At 41.3% G+C, this 16,572-nt stretch overlaps 1 protein-coding gene across 1 annotated transcript; it reads left to right on the forward strand.

The window, feature by feature from the left end:
- The first annotated feature begins 1,757 nt into the window (after positions 1-1,757).
- LOC104087277 (5-epi-aristolochene synthase-like) lies at positions 1,758-10,229 on the forward strand. The gene is made up of 5 exons (XM_070176874.1): positions 1,758-1,977; positions 2,064-2,439; positions 2,516-2,759; positions 9,358-9,621; positions 9,724-10,229. The coding sequence occupies exons 1-5, from the start codon at positions 1,773-1,775 to the stop codon at positions 10,018-10,020; spliced, it is 1,386 nt and encodes a 461-aa protein (XP_070032975.1). The 5' UTR covers positions 1,758-1,772; the 3' UTR covers positions 10,021-10,229.
- The last annotated feature ends 6,343 nt before the right edge of the window (positions 10,230-16,572 follow it).

Below are 16,572 nucleotides of genomic sequence, written 5' to 3' on the forward strand. Positions count from 1 at the left end.
GCAGATCTACCTCGAGTCTCCAAATAAGCTAATATGAGCTGATGCGCCTCACGGACAGCTGGGACCAAGACCAAAATCTGCACAAGAAGTGCAGAGTGTAGTATGAGTACAACCGACCCAATGTACTCCGTAAGTGTCGATCTTAACCTCGACGAGGTAGTGACGAGGCTATGATAGGACACCCACATAATTAAACATGTACATACCAAAATATATGTACAACATAATAACAAATAAAGATTAAACATGTACGATTGGGAGGGGACATGAAAAAAGGGTACAAGATACGGTAACTACAACAGGAAGTGACAACATGAAACAGTCAATAAACCTTCAACCAATGAAAACAGAGAAACATAATGAATAAAGACTGCACGGCATCACCCATCAAACTTTTACTCTCAATCTCACCATGAAACAATAACAATGGCACGACATCACCCTTCGTGCTTTTACTCTCAATCTTTCCATAAAATGATAAATACAGCATGATATCACCCTTCGTGCTTTTACTCTCAATCTCTCCATAAAATGATAAATATGGCATGACATCACCCTTCGTGCTTTTACTCTCAATCTCTCCATAAAATGATAAATACGGCACGGCATTACCCTTCATGCTTTTACTCTCAATTTCATCATGAAACTATAAATACGGCATGGCATCACCCTTCGTGCTTTAACTCTCTTCCTCACTATGTATAAATCAATAAATGAAACAATAATCGGCACGACATCACCTTTCGTGATTTAACACTCTTCCTTACAATGTAGCAAAATATATATAACATTTGGGAGGAAGAATAATCAAGAATAAACCTTACATCAACAACAGTTCCACAAGACCGAACCTCAACTTCCAATAATGCTCAATTATGACAAATAGTTCATAAATGCGGAAAGATGGTCAATTAAGTAATAAACTAGTCTAAGCATGGATATCATAATCAATGAAGGAAGTAAATTACAATAAACAAGTCCCACGCACATACTTTTACCCAACAACAACGCATAAATACTCATCACCTGCACATATACGTTTTACCCGATATTTTAAACATGTAGCAAATAAGAAAACAAGTCCTAATCCCTCAAGTCAAGGTTATCCACGACACTTACCTCGCTCCAAAATCGGCTCAAAGCTCTATGGCTTTGTCTTTCGAACAAGCCTCCGAACCAACCAAATCTAGCAAATTATAAACCAAACGATTCAAAATAAGCCTTAGGAACTACCCACGAATGAAAGAGGTTCAATTTAGGTCATTATTGAAAACGTCAACAAAAGTTAACTCCCGGACCCGCTTGGTCCAAAGCCGAAATTCGGATCAAAACCCGATTATTCATTCACCCCAAGCCCGGTTATGTAATTTATTTTGAAATATGACCTTAATTTGAGGTCTAAATTCTAATTTTATAAAAATCCATAATTCTACCCAAATCCCCAATCTCTACCATGAATATGCTTGATTTTAGGTTGAAATATTAGGAAATGTAATGGGTAATAGAAAGAATGTAGGTTAGAATCACTTACCAATGAATTGGGGAAGAAAAGCTTTTGAAAAAATCGCCTCTAAGATTTCTAGGGTTGAAATTTTGAAAGAATGTTAATATTCTTTATTTATTGTTTTTTCTTGCAAGCATGGTTAATTTCTTCTTTATGTTTATTGAACAACAAATTTTGCTAATGTCAATTTTTTTTATAAATACAATATAAATAGGTTGCAGAAAATTATGCTCAAGAGATAGAACCATTGAAGGAACAGACGAGGAGTATGCTGTTAGCCACTGGAAGTAAATTGGCCGACACATTAAATTTGATTTACATTATTGAACGCCTTGGCATATCCTACCACTTTGAGAAAGAAATTGATGATATTTTAGATCAAATTTACAACCACAACTCAAACTTTGATGATTTGGGCACTTCTGCACTTCAATTTCGATTGCTCAGGCAACATGGTTTCAATATCTCTCCAGGTAAGTTCATCATGAAGCACATACGCCTTTAATATACATTTGAAAGAAGGCAAATTCATCTTGAGTTTTCTTTCTTAAAATACCAGAAATTTTCAGCAAATTCCAAGATGAAAATGGCAAATTCAAGGAGTCTCTTGCTAGTGATGTCTTAGGATTATTAAACTTGTATGAAGCTTCACATGTAAGGACTCATGCTGACGATATCTTAGAAGACGCACTTGCTTTCTCCACTATCCATCTTGAATCTGCAGCTCCACATTTGAAATCTCCACTTAGGGAGCAAGTGACACATGCCCTTGAGCAATGTTTGCACAAGGGTGTTCCTAGAGTCGAGACCCGATTCTTCATCTCATCAATCTATGAGAAGGAACAATCGAAGAATAATGTGTTACTTCGATTTGCCAAATTGGATTTCAACTTGCTCCAGATGTTGCACAAACAAGAACTTGCTGAAGTATCAAGGTGCAATATATAAAAACAATGAACCCTTTTTGATTGATCATATCTCAAGTACTCATGTTAATTGCTTATGCTGCAGGTGGTGGAAAGATTTGGATTTTGTAACAAAGCTTCCATATGCTAGAGATCGAGTAGTTGAATGCTACTTTTGGGCATTAGGATTTTATTTTGAGCCTCAATACTCTCAAGCTCGTATCATGCTCACTAAGACCATATCAATGATTTCGATTATGGATGACACCTTTGATGCTTATGGTATCATTAAAGAACTTGAGATATACACTGTTACGCGGCGCCTTCCTGAAATTCCTTGGAAGGGCGACGTAAGTCTAGGCAACCGATGTCAGTACGGTTGCTGTCCGCCAACTGAGGTCCCCTCCGTACGCTAGACTAGATTGTCAGTGCCATACGGGAAAACCAATATCATGAGCAATTGAAAGAGAGCAGAAAAGAGAATTGAGAATGAAAGAAAGCTTGATTGCATTGAATGAAAGCTATTACAGAAAACAAGACGGTGTCGGGGGAGAGACACCAGTACAGAGAATTGTTTGCTTGCTTGAAAGTTTTGATTGCTTGGTCCCCCTTAATAATGCTTAAAAAAAATAAACCAAAGTTACATGACTAGACCTATGAAAGCTGTAAAATCACACTCAAAGAAAATGCAGCAAAACTATATATTTACAATGAAAAGGACTTAGTCTTCTACAAAGCAGCAATAAGTCCGTTGGCAGCAACTTTGTCTTTAGCATCAGGGTCTGCGCGCGCGGCGCTGTTGGCTTCTGCCTGTGGCTGGGCGCTGGCGATGGCTATCGGTGGGGCGACAGAGGCACATGCGCGCTTGTCACTTGGAGCTGCCGAGACCACGGGGCCGACCTTAGCGACGGGCATTGTGAGGCTGGCCAGGACGCCACGGGGCGCGTCCAAGGGGTCATGGGGCATGGTTGGAAAGCCGCCCATGACATTCTCCCCCACCTGAGTTGGCGACGTCCTCGGTGCCTTCCTTGCAAGGTAATTATCAATCAGGCTCTTGTAGGCTTTAAGGTTTGTTCCCCTCTCCCAAGTATTCTCCTTTACATCACATCCCTGCCATTTCACCAAGAACTCCTGGTGATCTTTTCTTGAGGCGTGAATCACTCGATCATCAAGAATAGCTTCAGCACGCCTTTTCCCGGTTGAATTGGGGCCTCGAATACTTGGTATTGTGAGTTGGCTTCGTGAAGGATCCTCCATATCTTCCCGAAAAGGTCTCAGGAGACTGACATGGAAAACATGATGGATTTCCCACCAAGCTGGGGTATCCACCCGGTATGCAACTTTCCCAATGCGCCTTTCAATGGACAAGGGTCCAATATATTTTTGCAATAGGCGACGGTCATGGACCCCTGCAAACAAGTACCGCTTTGGGATTTTGACCATCACTTTGTCTCCCACCTGGTATTCCACAAAGCGGCGATTCTGATCAGCATGCCTCTTCATCCGCTTTTGGGCTTTGACAAGATAGCTCCGCACTATCTCCAAATTTTGCTTCCATTCTTTTGAGAAGCTGGCAGCCCGAGGAGATTTTGACATGTTTGGTGCGTTCACTGTGTGTGGGAGTAGCGGTTGCTGTCCGGTAACAATTTCAAAAGCGCTTTTGTTGGTACTTGAGCTCTTTTGTGAATTGAAACACAGTTGAGCAGCATCCAGAAGCTTCACCCAATTCTTCTGCGATCCGGTCACAAAGTGCCGGAGATATTCCTCTAGCATGCCATTGAATCGCTCCGTCTGGCCATCAGATTGCGGATGAAAACTTGAGCTATGACTCAATTTTGACCCGAGGCACTTAAAGAGTTGGGTCCAAAAATTGCTAGTGAAGCGTGAGTCGCGATCACTAACAATGTCTTTAGGTAAGCCCCAATACTTGACGACATGAGAGAAGAATAGTCGAGCTGTATCTTCTGCTGATATATATTGTGGGGCTGCTATAAAGGTAGCATACTTGAAAAACCGATCCACCACAACCAAGATAGTTATGAGATCTCCGACCTTGGGCAATCCAGTGATGAAGTCCAGGGAAATGCTTTCCCAAGGTCTTTTTGGTACAGCTAGTGGTTCCACGAGCCCTGCCTGCGTCAAGAGGTCTGACTTATCTTTCTGGCATACTAAACAAGTCTTCACATATTGAGCGACGTCATCGACCATTTGAGGAAAATAATATGCATGGTGAAGTAATGCCATGGTGCGTTCCTCGCCGGGATGACCGGCCCACAAAGTATCGTGGCATTCTGCAAGAAGTGTCCGTCGCAGATCTCCTCCTTTAGGAACATAAAGTCGGTTCCCTTTCACCTTCAGGAACCCATCTCCGGTGTAGAACTGGCGAGTCTTGCCCTGTCCTGCCAAATCAACCAAATACTGTGCAGCAGGATCCTTGATGAGTAGATCCTGTATCTGGTCTTTTATGGTGGTGGTTACTTCGCTTCTCTTTAGGGCGGCGAGTACACACATCGATTCTAGATCAGCTCTCCGACTGAGTGCATCAGCAACATGATTGGTCTTTCCACTTCGGTACTCCAGGTTGAAGTGAAATTCCACTAGGAGTTCCTGCCACCTAGCCTGTCGTCCATTCAGCTTTGGCTGGGTCATGAAATGGCTAACGGCTGTGTTGTCTGTCTTGACCACGAATGGGGCTCCCAGTAGATAATGCCTCCAAAGGTGTAAGCAATGAACGACAGCCAATAATTCTTTCTCATGGGCGGCATAGCGCCGCTCTGCATCCTTCAGTTTCCGGCTCTCGTACGCTACGGGATGCCCTTCTTGTAGCAATACTCCACCAAGTGCATAGTCGGAGGCATCCGTTTGCACTTCAAATGGCTTGGCCAAGTCAGGGAGGGCCAAGACGGGGCTACTAGACATAGCCATCTTCAATGCGTCGAAGGCCTTTGCCCGCTTGGGGCCCCAATCCCACGGGGTGGCCTTCTTGAGAAGTTCTGTCAGCGGCACTGCAATGAGGGAGTAACTTTTCACAAACCGCCGATAGAAGTTGCATAGGCCAAGGAACGACCTCAAGGCATGTATATCCTTAGGAGGCGGCCATTCTGTAATGGCCTGAATCTTCTGCTGGTCCATCTTGATCCTCCCTTCCTCGATGACATGTCCGAGGAAGTCAATTTGTTTCTGAGCAAAGGAGCACTTGGATAGCTTCGCATATAATTCGTGCTCCCGCAATCGGGCTAGGACCTTCCGCAAATGCTCCAGGTGTTCTTCTAGTATCTGGCTATATACCACAATGTCATCCAAATAAACCACGACGAATTCATCAATGTATTCTCGGAAGACTTGGTTCATCAAGGTGCAAAATATGGCTGGCGCGTTAGTCAAGCCAAAGGGCATAACCAGTAAGTCATACGACCCATATCTTGTCACACATGTCATCTTGTGCTCATCACCATCTGCAATCCGAACTTGCCAATAACCTGTCCTCAGGTCTATTTTGGTGAATACCGTCGCACCACCCAGTCTATCAAACAAGTCTGCCATTAGCGGAATAGGGTACTTGTTTTTCACGGTGATTTTGTTTAGAGCCCGGTAATCCACGCAGAGTCGTAAACTACTATCATGTTTCTTTTAGAATAGCACAGGGGACCCGTATGGGGACTTAGAGGGCACAATGATCCCTGTGTCTAGCATTTCCGTCAATTGTCTCCGAAGCTCGGCGAGTTCGGGTTGTGACATTCTGTATGGCGCCCGGGCAGGTGGCTTCGCACCCGGCACCAACTCAATCTCATGGTCCACAGTTCGCCTAGGCGGAAGACGCTTTGGCATGTCTTGTGGCATGATGTCTTCAAATTCCAGAAGTAACTCCTTCACGGGTGCAGGAATGGGACCCGAGGAGCGTTCTATATCTTCCATGCAGAGGGTAGCCAGGAACGTGGGTTCATGTCTTTTTACCCCCTTCTTCAACTGCAAGGCCGAGATGTTCTCGGCTGCCATCTTCATGGGAATGCACGGAATAATGCAGGGCTTGGCCCCATTTGCCCCCATCATCAGCAGCATGTCTGCATACGGTGCGGGCATGGTATTGGTCTGTCTCAGGAATTCCAACCCCACGATTAACTCAAAGTCATCTATGATCACTACGCGCAGGTTGAACTTTCCTTCATAAGGGCCAAGCTTCACTGGTACTTCTTTGGCTATTCCACCCACTGGTTGAGGTGGTGAGTTGATATCCTTCACACGACCTTTGCCCTTTCCTACAACAATTCCAAGACGCTCCACCTGAGTCGAGGCTAAGTAATTGTGGGTTGCACCCGTGTCTATCATTGCCCGAATGGGCTTGCCATTTACCTTCATGTCAACGAACATTAGGGTCCTCTCTTGATGAGGAGGAGTCCTCAAATTCGCCTTCTTATTTCCTTTCCTGGCAATTGGACAGGGGTCCTTCTTCTTGCGGATACCGGCACTGGTACCCGCTAAGGGCTCAGAAATGGAGCCAACAATTGCATTGAATGCACCTACTGGCTCGGTCTGGTCCGCATCATCGGCGTCGTCATCCGTCCCATCCTCAAAAGCTTGATGGGCTTTCATCTGTGCATGTGGACATTCATTATTCCAATGTGGTCCGCCGCAATGACGACATCCTGAGGGGGGCTTCCTCCCCCGATCATTGTTGTTAGATGCAGCACTAGTACTGCCGGAAGAGGGAGCCTTGGATTTGGGTGCACTCCGGTCTCCTCCACTTCTGCTAGGGCCACCAGTGTTTGGTTGGCCCCCTTTGTATCCTCCTCGGACAGGCTGTTGAGGCCTATCCTTCCGGGCTTCCACTTGGTAATCCCCAAGGCACTCTGCTGCTTGGATTGCCTTAGGCAACGTGTCTACCCTTTGTCTCAGCAACTCCATCCGGGCATAAGGTTTCAACCCTTCCAGGAAGGTGAAGAGTTTGTCTTTGTCCCCCATGTCACGGATGTTCAGCATGAGCGCGGAGAATTCCCGCACGTAATCTCGCACTGATTTGGTCTGGCGGAGCTCCCGCAACTTTCTCCTGGCATTGTACTCAACATTTTCGGGGAAGAACTGTAGGCGTATGGCTGCCTTCAGTTCCGCCCATGTGTCGAGGGCATCTTCACCTGCCTTGATGGCTTCGTACTTCACCCGCCACCAGAGTTTGGCATCACCCTGAAGATACATGGCAGCAGTTGCTACCTTCTTAGCTTCTTCCAGGCTTCCCACGGCATCGAAGTATTGCTCGATGTCGAAAATGAAATTTTCCACTTCTTTGGCATTCCGAGCTCCACTGTATGGCTTTGGCTCAGGAATTTTCAGCTTTTGTGCCATGGGGGCGAGGTTCACACCACCCCCAAATTGGTTTCCGCCTCCTCGAAGTAGGCCTTGTAAAGCAGCATTGACAACATTGAGCTGGCCTGTCAAGTTGTCAATGGTTTGTTGCATGGCAGTCACCCTGTCTGCCTCTTGTTCCCTGTTGGCTAAATCCTCGGCACGCTCCTGCTGGAGGACCTCAAATTTACCAAAAATTTCAGCTGCCTCTGTGGCTGCTGTTTGCCGGTCTCCTTCAGAGTCGCGGCTGATGTTTTCTATGTCAACTTCGGCCTGGATGAGTCTGCGGTCCAGGTCGTCCAACCTTTGCACTAGGCTGGTTTTTAGATCGGGCACCATTTCCACGATGGGCCGTAATGCGTCAACCGTTCCCTCAAGGGTCGCGATGCGATCCCCATAATTCACCATGGTCAGAAATGGTGGTAATTGCAATGTGATCCCTCGTCCGATGTCGAGCCTAGGCTCTGATACCAACTGTTACGCGGCGCCTTCCTGAAGTTCCTTGGAAGGGCGACGTAAGGCTAGGCAACCGATGTCAGTACGGTTGCTGTCCGCCAACTGAGGTCCCCTCCGTACGCTAGACTAGATTGTCAGTGCCGTACGGGAAAACCAATGTCATGAGCAATTGAAAGAGAGCAGAAAAGAGAATTGAGAATGAAAGAAAGCTTGATTGCATTGAATGAAAGCTATTACAGAAAACAAGACGGTGTCGGGGGGGAGAGACACCAGTACAGAGAATTGTTTGCTTGCTTGAAAGTTTTGATTGCTTGGTCCCCCTTAATAATGCTTAAAAAAAATAAACCAAAGTTACATGACTAGACCTATGAAAGCTGGAAAATCACACTTAAAGAAAATGTAACAAAACTACTCTATATTTACAATGAAAAGGACTTAGTCTTCTACAAAGCAGCAACAAGTCCGTTGGCAGCAACTTTGTCTTTAGCATCAGGGTCTGCGCGCACGGTATTGTCTGCGCGCGCGGCGCTGTTGGCTTCTGCCTGTGGCTGGGCGCTGGCGATGGCTATCGGTGGGGCGACAGAGGCACATGCGCGCTTGTCACTTGGAGCTGCCGAGACCACGGGGCCGACCGTGGCGACGGGCGTTGGGAGGCTGGCCAGGACGCCACGGGGCGCGTCCAAGGGGTCATGGGGCATGGTTGGAAAGCCGCCCATGACAACACGCATGTCATAGAAAGGTATATATGAACTTCATCAATTCACTTATTCAGATATACTTTGAAAGTAATTAATATCATGAAAAGATTAAGGCGAGCTTTTTCTCATTATATTTATGCTCTTTTACTATGCATAATTTATACCATGGCTTTATCACCTTGCAGATGGGATATTTGCGAAATCGATCGGCTCCCTGATTATATGAAAATCAGTTATAAGGCTCTTTTAGATCTTCATGAGGATTATGAAAAGGAATTGTCTAGTGACGGAAGATCTCATGTTGTCTACCATGCAAAAGAAAGAGTCTGTAGTCCCAGCGACCTAACTATCAAATTACTTTTTCCTTAATCCATTTCTCACATTGTTTTCTCTCGTGTTCTTTTCATAATCATAAACTCGAAGCAAACAAGTTACAATTCTCTAACACTTCAATTAATATGTTTGGGTTTCACAGGTGAAAGAACTAGTAAGGAATTATAATATCGAGGCAAAATGGTTTATTGAAGGATATAAGCCACATTTTTCTGAATACTTAAGCAATGGGTTAGCAACTAGCCCCTATTACTCGTGCCCTACAACATGTTATTTGGGCATGAAGTCTATTACCGAGCAGGATTTTGAGTGGTTAGCAAAAAATCCTAAAATTTTTGAAGCTAGTGCATTATTATGCCGAGTTATTGATGATATAGCAACATACGAGGTATGAGTTGTATCCCACACGTATTAGATCGTTATATGATATTTCACCACACAAAGTATTGCGACAACAATTGAGGAAACCCTAATATATCTGCCTTTCCAGGTTGAGAAAAGTAGGGGACAGATTGCAACAGGAATTGAGTGCTATATGAGAGATTATGGGGTATTAACAGAAGAGGCAATGACTAAATTTCAAGAAATGGTTGATGCAGCATGGAAGGATGTTAATGAAGGAATTCTTAGGCCTACTCCTGTCTCTATGGAGCTTTTATATCGTATTCTAAACTTTGCTCGTATTGTTGACTTTACATATAAAAACAATCAAGATGGATATACTAACCCGGAGAAAGTCTTAAAACCTCACATTATTACCCTACTTGTGGAATCCATCAAAATTTGAGCTGCCAACTATTGCTCATCTTAAGGAAACCTCATTCTTCTTTGTTTAGAAAGTAAATATATATGTTGTAATTTTATCCTGTTGAATAAAGTTGTTAGGGAGTTGCCTTTGCGGTTGTGAAGTTCACTTCCTAACTAGGACTGTCTTTAAAATCCTTGTAAGAAAAATGCTACAAGTGTTATGAATCCATTTGCACCCTATTTATAATACATCAAGAAGAAGAAATAAAATCGAAGTTCCTTTTCTAGTTCTCTTATTGTCACTGCCCGGAATTCTACCTTGAGGATCGTGATGGCGCCTAACATTTTACTTGCTAGGCAAGTCAACGTTAGAGTAATTCTTTGCCAATTTTAAACACTTCGAACAATTTAAACAATTAAACAGAAATGGAGCCAAAATAAAGTACGAAATAGCATAATAATCCTATATCTAGTACAACCCGGATCTCGAGTCACAAGTACACAAGCTTCTAGAGGTTCTACAAATAGAGTCTGAAATAAATACAACTGTCTCGAATGAGATGAACAGTATATAAGGAAAGAGGAAGGGGACTTCAAGGTCTGCGGCCGCCAGCAGATCTACCTCGAGTCTCCAAATAAGCTAATATGAGCTGATGCGCCTCACGGACAGCTGGGACCAAGACCAAAATCTGCACAAAAAGTGCAGAGTGTAGTATGAGTACAACCGACCCAATGTACTCCGTAAGTATCGATCTTAACCTCGACGAGGTAATGACGAGGCTATGATAGGACACCCACATAATTAAACATGTATAGACCAAAATATATGTATAACATAATAACAAATAAAGATTAAACATGTACGATTGGGAGGGGACATGAAAAAAGGGTACAAGATACAATAACTACAACAGGAAATGGCAACATGAAACAGTCAATAAACCTTCAACCAATGAAAACAGAGAAACATAATGAATAAAGACTGCACGGCATCACCCATCGTGCTTTTACTCTCAACCTCACCATGAAACAATAACAATGGCACGACATCACCCTTCTTGCTTTTGCTCTCAATCTTTTCATAAAATGATAAATACAGCACGACATCACCCTTCGTGCTTTTACTCTCAATCTCTCCATAAAATGATCAATACGGCACGACATCGCCCTTCGTTCTTTTACTCTCAATTTCATCATGAAACTATAAATACGGCATGGCATCACCCTTCGTGCTTTAACTCTCTTCCTCACTATGTATAAATCAATAAATAAAACAATGATCGGCACGACATCACCCTTCGTGCTTTAACATTCTCCCTTACAATGTAGCAAAATATATATAACATTTGGGAGGAAGAATAATCAAGAATAAACCTTACGTCAACAACAGTTCCACAATACCGAACCTCAACTTCCAATAATGCTCAATTATCACAAATAGTTCATAAATACAGAAAGATGATAAATTAAGTAATAAACTAGTCCAAGAATGGATATCATAATCAAAGAAGGAAGTAAATTACAATAAACAAGTCCCACCCACATGCTTTTACCCAACAACAATGCATAAATACTCGTCACCTGTACAAATACGTTTTACCCGATATTTTAAACATGTAACAAATAAGAAAACAAGTCCTAATCTCTCAAGTCAAGGTTATCCACGACACTTACCTCGCTCCAAAATCGGCTCAAAGCTCTACGGCTTTGTCTTTCGAACAAGCCTCCGAACCAACCAAATCTAGCAAATTATAAACCAAACGATTCAAAATAAGCCTTAGGAACTACCCACGCATGAAAGAGGTTCAATTTAGGTCATTATTAAAAAAGTCAACAAAAGTTAACTCCCGGACCCGCTTGGTCCAAAGCCGAAATTCGTACCAAAACCCGATTATTCATTCACCCCCAAGCCCGGTTATATAATTTATTTGGAAATTCGACCTTAATTTGAGGTCTAAATTCTAGTTTTACAAAAATTCATAATTCTACCCAAATCCCCAATCTCTACCATGAATATGCTCGATTTTAGGTTGAAATATTAGAAAATATAATGGGTAATAGAAAGAAAGTAGGTTAGAATCACTTACCAATGAATTGGGGAAGAATAGCTTTTTGAAAAATCGCCTCTAAGGTTTTTAGGGTTGAAATTTTGAAAGAATGAACAAAAATCCCGTCTAACTCAGATTTTGACCAGGCGCAGATGTCGCAATTGCGACCTAGGGTTCGCATTTGCGGGTTTGCGAACCTCGCAAATGCGAGACATACTTCACAATTGCGAAGAAGCTCCATCTTTGCTATCATCGCATTTGTGATTATTTGTTCGTAATTGCGAACTGTGGCCCTCTCGCAAATGCGACCTATCGATCGCAAATGCCATCCCTTGTTGCCTAGCCATTCTTCGCAAATGGGAGGAAGTGGTTCGCAAATGCAAACCTCACAGGAATTTTACTAGTTTGCAAATGCGAGCATGGACCTTGCAAATGCGAGATCAGTCCCCCCTGCCCATGCTTGCAAATGCAAAGGTTTCTTCGCAAATGCGAGCCAGATCTCGCAAATGCGAGTTTTGCAACAGACACCAGAAGCACAAGGCATACTCTATGATTCTAATTTATAATCCACTCCGTAGCCTATCCGAAACTCACCCGAGCCCTCGAGGCTCCAAACCAAATATGTACACAAGTCTAAAAACCTCATACGACCTTGCTCGCGCGATCAAATCGCCAAAATAACACCTAGAACTACTAAACGAATACCAAATCAAATGAAATTTTCAATGAAACACAAGAATTTCTATTTTAACAACCGGACGTCCGAATTACGTCAAACCAACTCTGCTTTTCACCAAATTTTGCAGACAAGTCATAAATATTATAATGAACATATACCAAGCTCCGTAACCAAAATTCGGATCCAGTAGCACTAAAGTCAAACTTTGGTCAAATCTTTAAATTCTTTAAACCTTTAAAATTCAAATTTTTGACAAAATGTGATAATTCGAGTTAGGGACCTCCGAATTTGATTTCGGGCATACGTCCAAATCCCAAATCACGATACGGACCCACCGAGACCGTCAAAATATGGATCCGGGTTCGTTTGCTCAAAACATTGACCGAAGTCAACTCAAATGGATCTTTAAGGCACAATTTCATATTTTATCAAATTTTCACATAAAAACCTTCCGAAAAATTACACGGACTGCGCACGCAAATCAAAGAAGGCCAAAAGGATATATTTGAGGTTTCGAAACACAAAATTAAGGTTTAAAACTCTGGATGACCAATCGGGTCATCATGCTTATTTTACTTTCATTTTATATTATCTTAACAACAAGCTCTTTTTTTCTTTAAGTTATTTCCTGATTGTACATAGGGGCGGCTCAGTGGATCTTGTGGCCTAAGGCAAAACCATATTGAGAGGCCCTTAAATTTATTTTATAAAATATTTACATTAATAACAAAATTTACTTTCTAAACAATAAATTAATCATTTAAGACAAAAACAATCGAATTTCAAAAAAAAAAAAAGAAGGATGAAGAGAACAAAAAATGAAGTGGTGTAATATTGGATCTTGAGGTCCACAAATTTTAATTTGGCTATCATCACAAACAAGAAAAAGAAATAAATGTGTATAACGTAATAATTTAAGTTTTGAGCATTAACGGTTCAAACATATTTACTCCTTATGATCAATTTAAATGATAATTATAGTTTATTCTATTAAGTAGAAATTATTGGTGAATATTTAAAATAAATTAATAAATAACCTAATATAATATGTCGAATTACATTAAATAAAAACCGGTGTATGAATACTTTTGTGTTCATGCAGTTTGAGAGAACATTGTAAACGAAATTCATTATGTTGTCGATATATATAACTTAATTCCTATATAAAAATAATAAAATTAAAATTGAAGACTAAAGCAAATATACTAATTAATTAGTAAAGAAAATTATCAGAATTTATGAATTTATTGATATAAAATAACCTCATTCAAATAACAAAACCAAATACTGCAATACTTTTCTTTATACAATTAATTATATATAATACTTGTCTTTGCTCTCTTTCTTTCTCTTTTATATTTTTCCTTCTTGTACTCCCTCATGTAATTAAAAAAATTGAAAATACAATCTGCCGGCCCAGGGGAAAAAGACAAAAGAAAACACTGAATCTTAAAATTAAGAGTATGTTACTCAGAACTTTATGTATATCCATTTTATTTATTCTTCAAGGGAACTTTGTGTTGATCAATTTATTAATCTATTTTCCATATTACTATCAAGTTTAATATGGAGAGTTACCTTTAATCTGACAGTATAAAGTAATTCTTTCAATATACTCCTATATTTTTTGGTCGGTTTTTTTTTGCAATATTTTTTTTTTGAATTTAATTGACCGACCAAAGTTGGTCGGTAATTTCCGACCAACTTTAGTCGGAAAGGAATACCGACCAAAGTTGGTCGGTAATTTCCGACCAACTTTGGTCGGTATTCCTTTCCGACCAACTTTGGTCGGTAATTTCCGACCAACTTTAGTCGGCATTCCTTTCCGACCACAAAAATACCGTCCACACGTAAATGGTCGCGTTTTGGTCGGTTTTTTGCCATTACCGACCAACGTTGGTCGGTTTTTTTGGTCGATTTGTACCGAATTTCTAGTAGTGAAACCAAAATCTTATTTATTTACACTCAACATTTGCATAAACTGGCACAAATACAAGGTCAGTCCAAGCATTGTTAGGTTAAGACATAATTTTTCCTAAAAATGTCATGTGATGAGGGATGGATTTCCACAGGCGAAGAAGAGCAATTCACATATCATCGACCATCGTTCGATCCAAAAAACGGCTATGATTCAAAGATTGGAATTTATCACTCTGTCCTCCAACTTAGTGAACAACACAAAATGCCTAGTGATAATCTTGATATTGACACGGGCCGACTCCAACCTTATGTGGAGTAAGGCTTGTGCCTTAGGCCCCCGAATTTAGGGGGCCCCATTTTAAAAAAAATAATAGTGATAGAAACTAAGGGTCCACCAAACTATGTAGAGAACCAGGTTCTCTATAAGTTTCCACAGACGCACGCAAACAACAATAAGTAAATGACACAATGGAATTTTACGTGGAAAACTCCCAGCTCACGGGATTAAAAACAACGACATACCCTTGTAGGATTTCAACTTCACTACTGAGCAAACTTTAGATTACAACCTATTGTAACTTAGGAATTAACCTCTTAATCCCTCACTAACTTGTAACAGCTCTATTACAAGCCACTCTGTAATAACTCTATTACAAAGACTTACAAATCGACTAACTCTAGCCAAGACACAAACACAAGGCTTATGATTTTACAAAGATTTCCTACACAATGCTTCTAACTAAGCTAAGTAGGAATTAAAAGTAAAGTGCTTTAACAAAGGTGCAACAGAACTAAGGACATGTAATGACTCAATACAGGAAACTGGTCCTTCGTTATGTTATTCTTTGTTCTTGATGCCCTTGAGAATCACTTGCAAGATTGACACAGACTTGAGAGAATGCTTGATCAATTCTGAATGTGCAAAGTTTTTTTTTTTTTTTTGCCATTGCTTGATGTTAGTAATTCATTTGTGACATCACTTGGATGATGCAAGCAAGTTAGGTAAAGGGCATTCCCCATAAATTTGACCGCTGCACTATTTTTGTATGGTTGCGTGTGCATGCAATAATTTTACAGCTATGAGGAGTTGACTTGTACCGTCACTAAGGGAACTGGTGGCCATCTGTTCCCTCTGTTGTTCCTTTGACTCTGAAGAGTTGAACCACGTCCCCGACTTGAGACTTGTTGTTCTTTAAGTACTTGAGGATGTATAACAGGTTCCTTATATGATTCTCATTATTAATTTAGTTAGATCTTCAAAACATAATAGGGATATATATAACCTATCAATTTCCCCTTTTTTGATGATGACACACTTATAATTGAAATTCCCCCTAAGAACCAGAATGGTAGATCAGTTTTCTGTATTCCCCCTGAATCTGTTCCTCCAACTTGTTTCCCCTTCAATTATTTGTTTCCCTTAGATTATTTTTCCAACTTTTGGCATCATAAAAAGATCAGTAGCAAGAAATAAGCAAAAAGAAGTCTAGCTTAGTTAACTTATTCTACATGTGTGCATACAATCATGACTAAAAATTGAGCAAACGAGCAAGATATACACAACAAAAGGATGAAGCGTCCATTAATTTTTGGAAATTAAGCAGGGAGCAGTTCCATTGTTACCAAACCATCCACAAAAATAAAAACAACAAAAAGTACCAGTTATAAACATCTTTAAGAGAAAGAGAAAAAACAATATAGGACATTAGGAACTTGACACTGGGAATAGGACGGCTATTAAGAAGCACTGGAGGTAGAGGAAGAGGCAAGGGTTCTAATAAGGATGTCCATACGAGCATTTGCATACGGTTAGCAACCTTTCTTTCAGGTCCTCAACCTGTTTCTTGAGAGCAGTACTTTTCTTTGTTAGGCGGGCAACCGCTGTGTTTTGGGCACTACTCGAACCAACTGCCTCCTGGGTCTGACTGAGCTGACCTTTGAGAAT

This window comes from Nicotiana tomentosiformis, chromosome 5, assembly GCF_000390325.3.
Source record: "Nicotiana tomentosiformis chromosome 5, ASM39032v3, whole genome shotgun sequence".
Taxonomy (NCBI): domain Eukaryota; kingdom Viridiplantae; phylum Streptophyta; class Magnoliopsida; order Solanales; family Solanaceae; genus Nicotiana; species Nicotiana tomentosiformis.

Bases quoted from the DNA above. Each gene is read 5' to 3' on its own strand.
- LOC104087277 (XM_070176874.1), top strand. From the start codon at position 1,773: ATGCTGTTAGCCACTGGAAGTAAATTGGCCGACACATTAAATTTGATT. The intron at 2,440-2,515 runs GTGCAATATATA...CTTATGCTGCAG, and splicing joins GAACTTGCTGAAGTATCAAG to GTGGTGGAAAGATTTGGATT. The intron at 2,760-9,357 runs GTAAGTCTAGGC...CACTTCAATTAA, and splicing joins AAATTCCTTGGAAGGGCGAC to TATGTTTGGGTTTCACAGGT.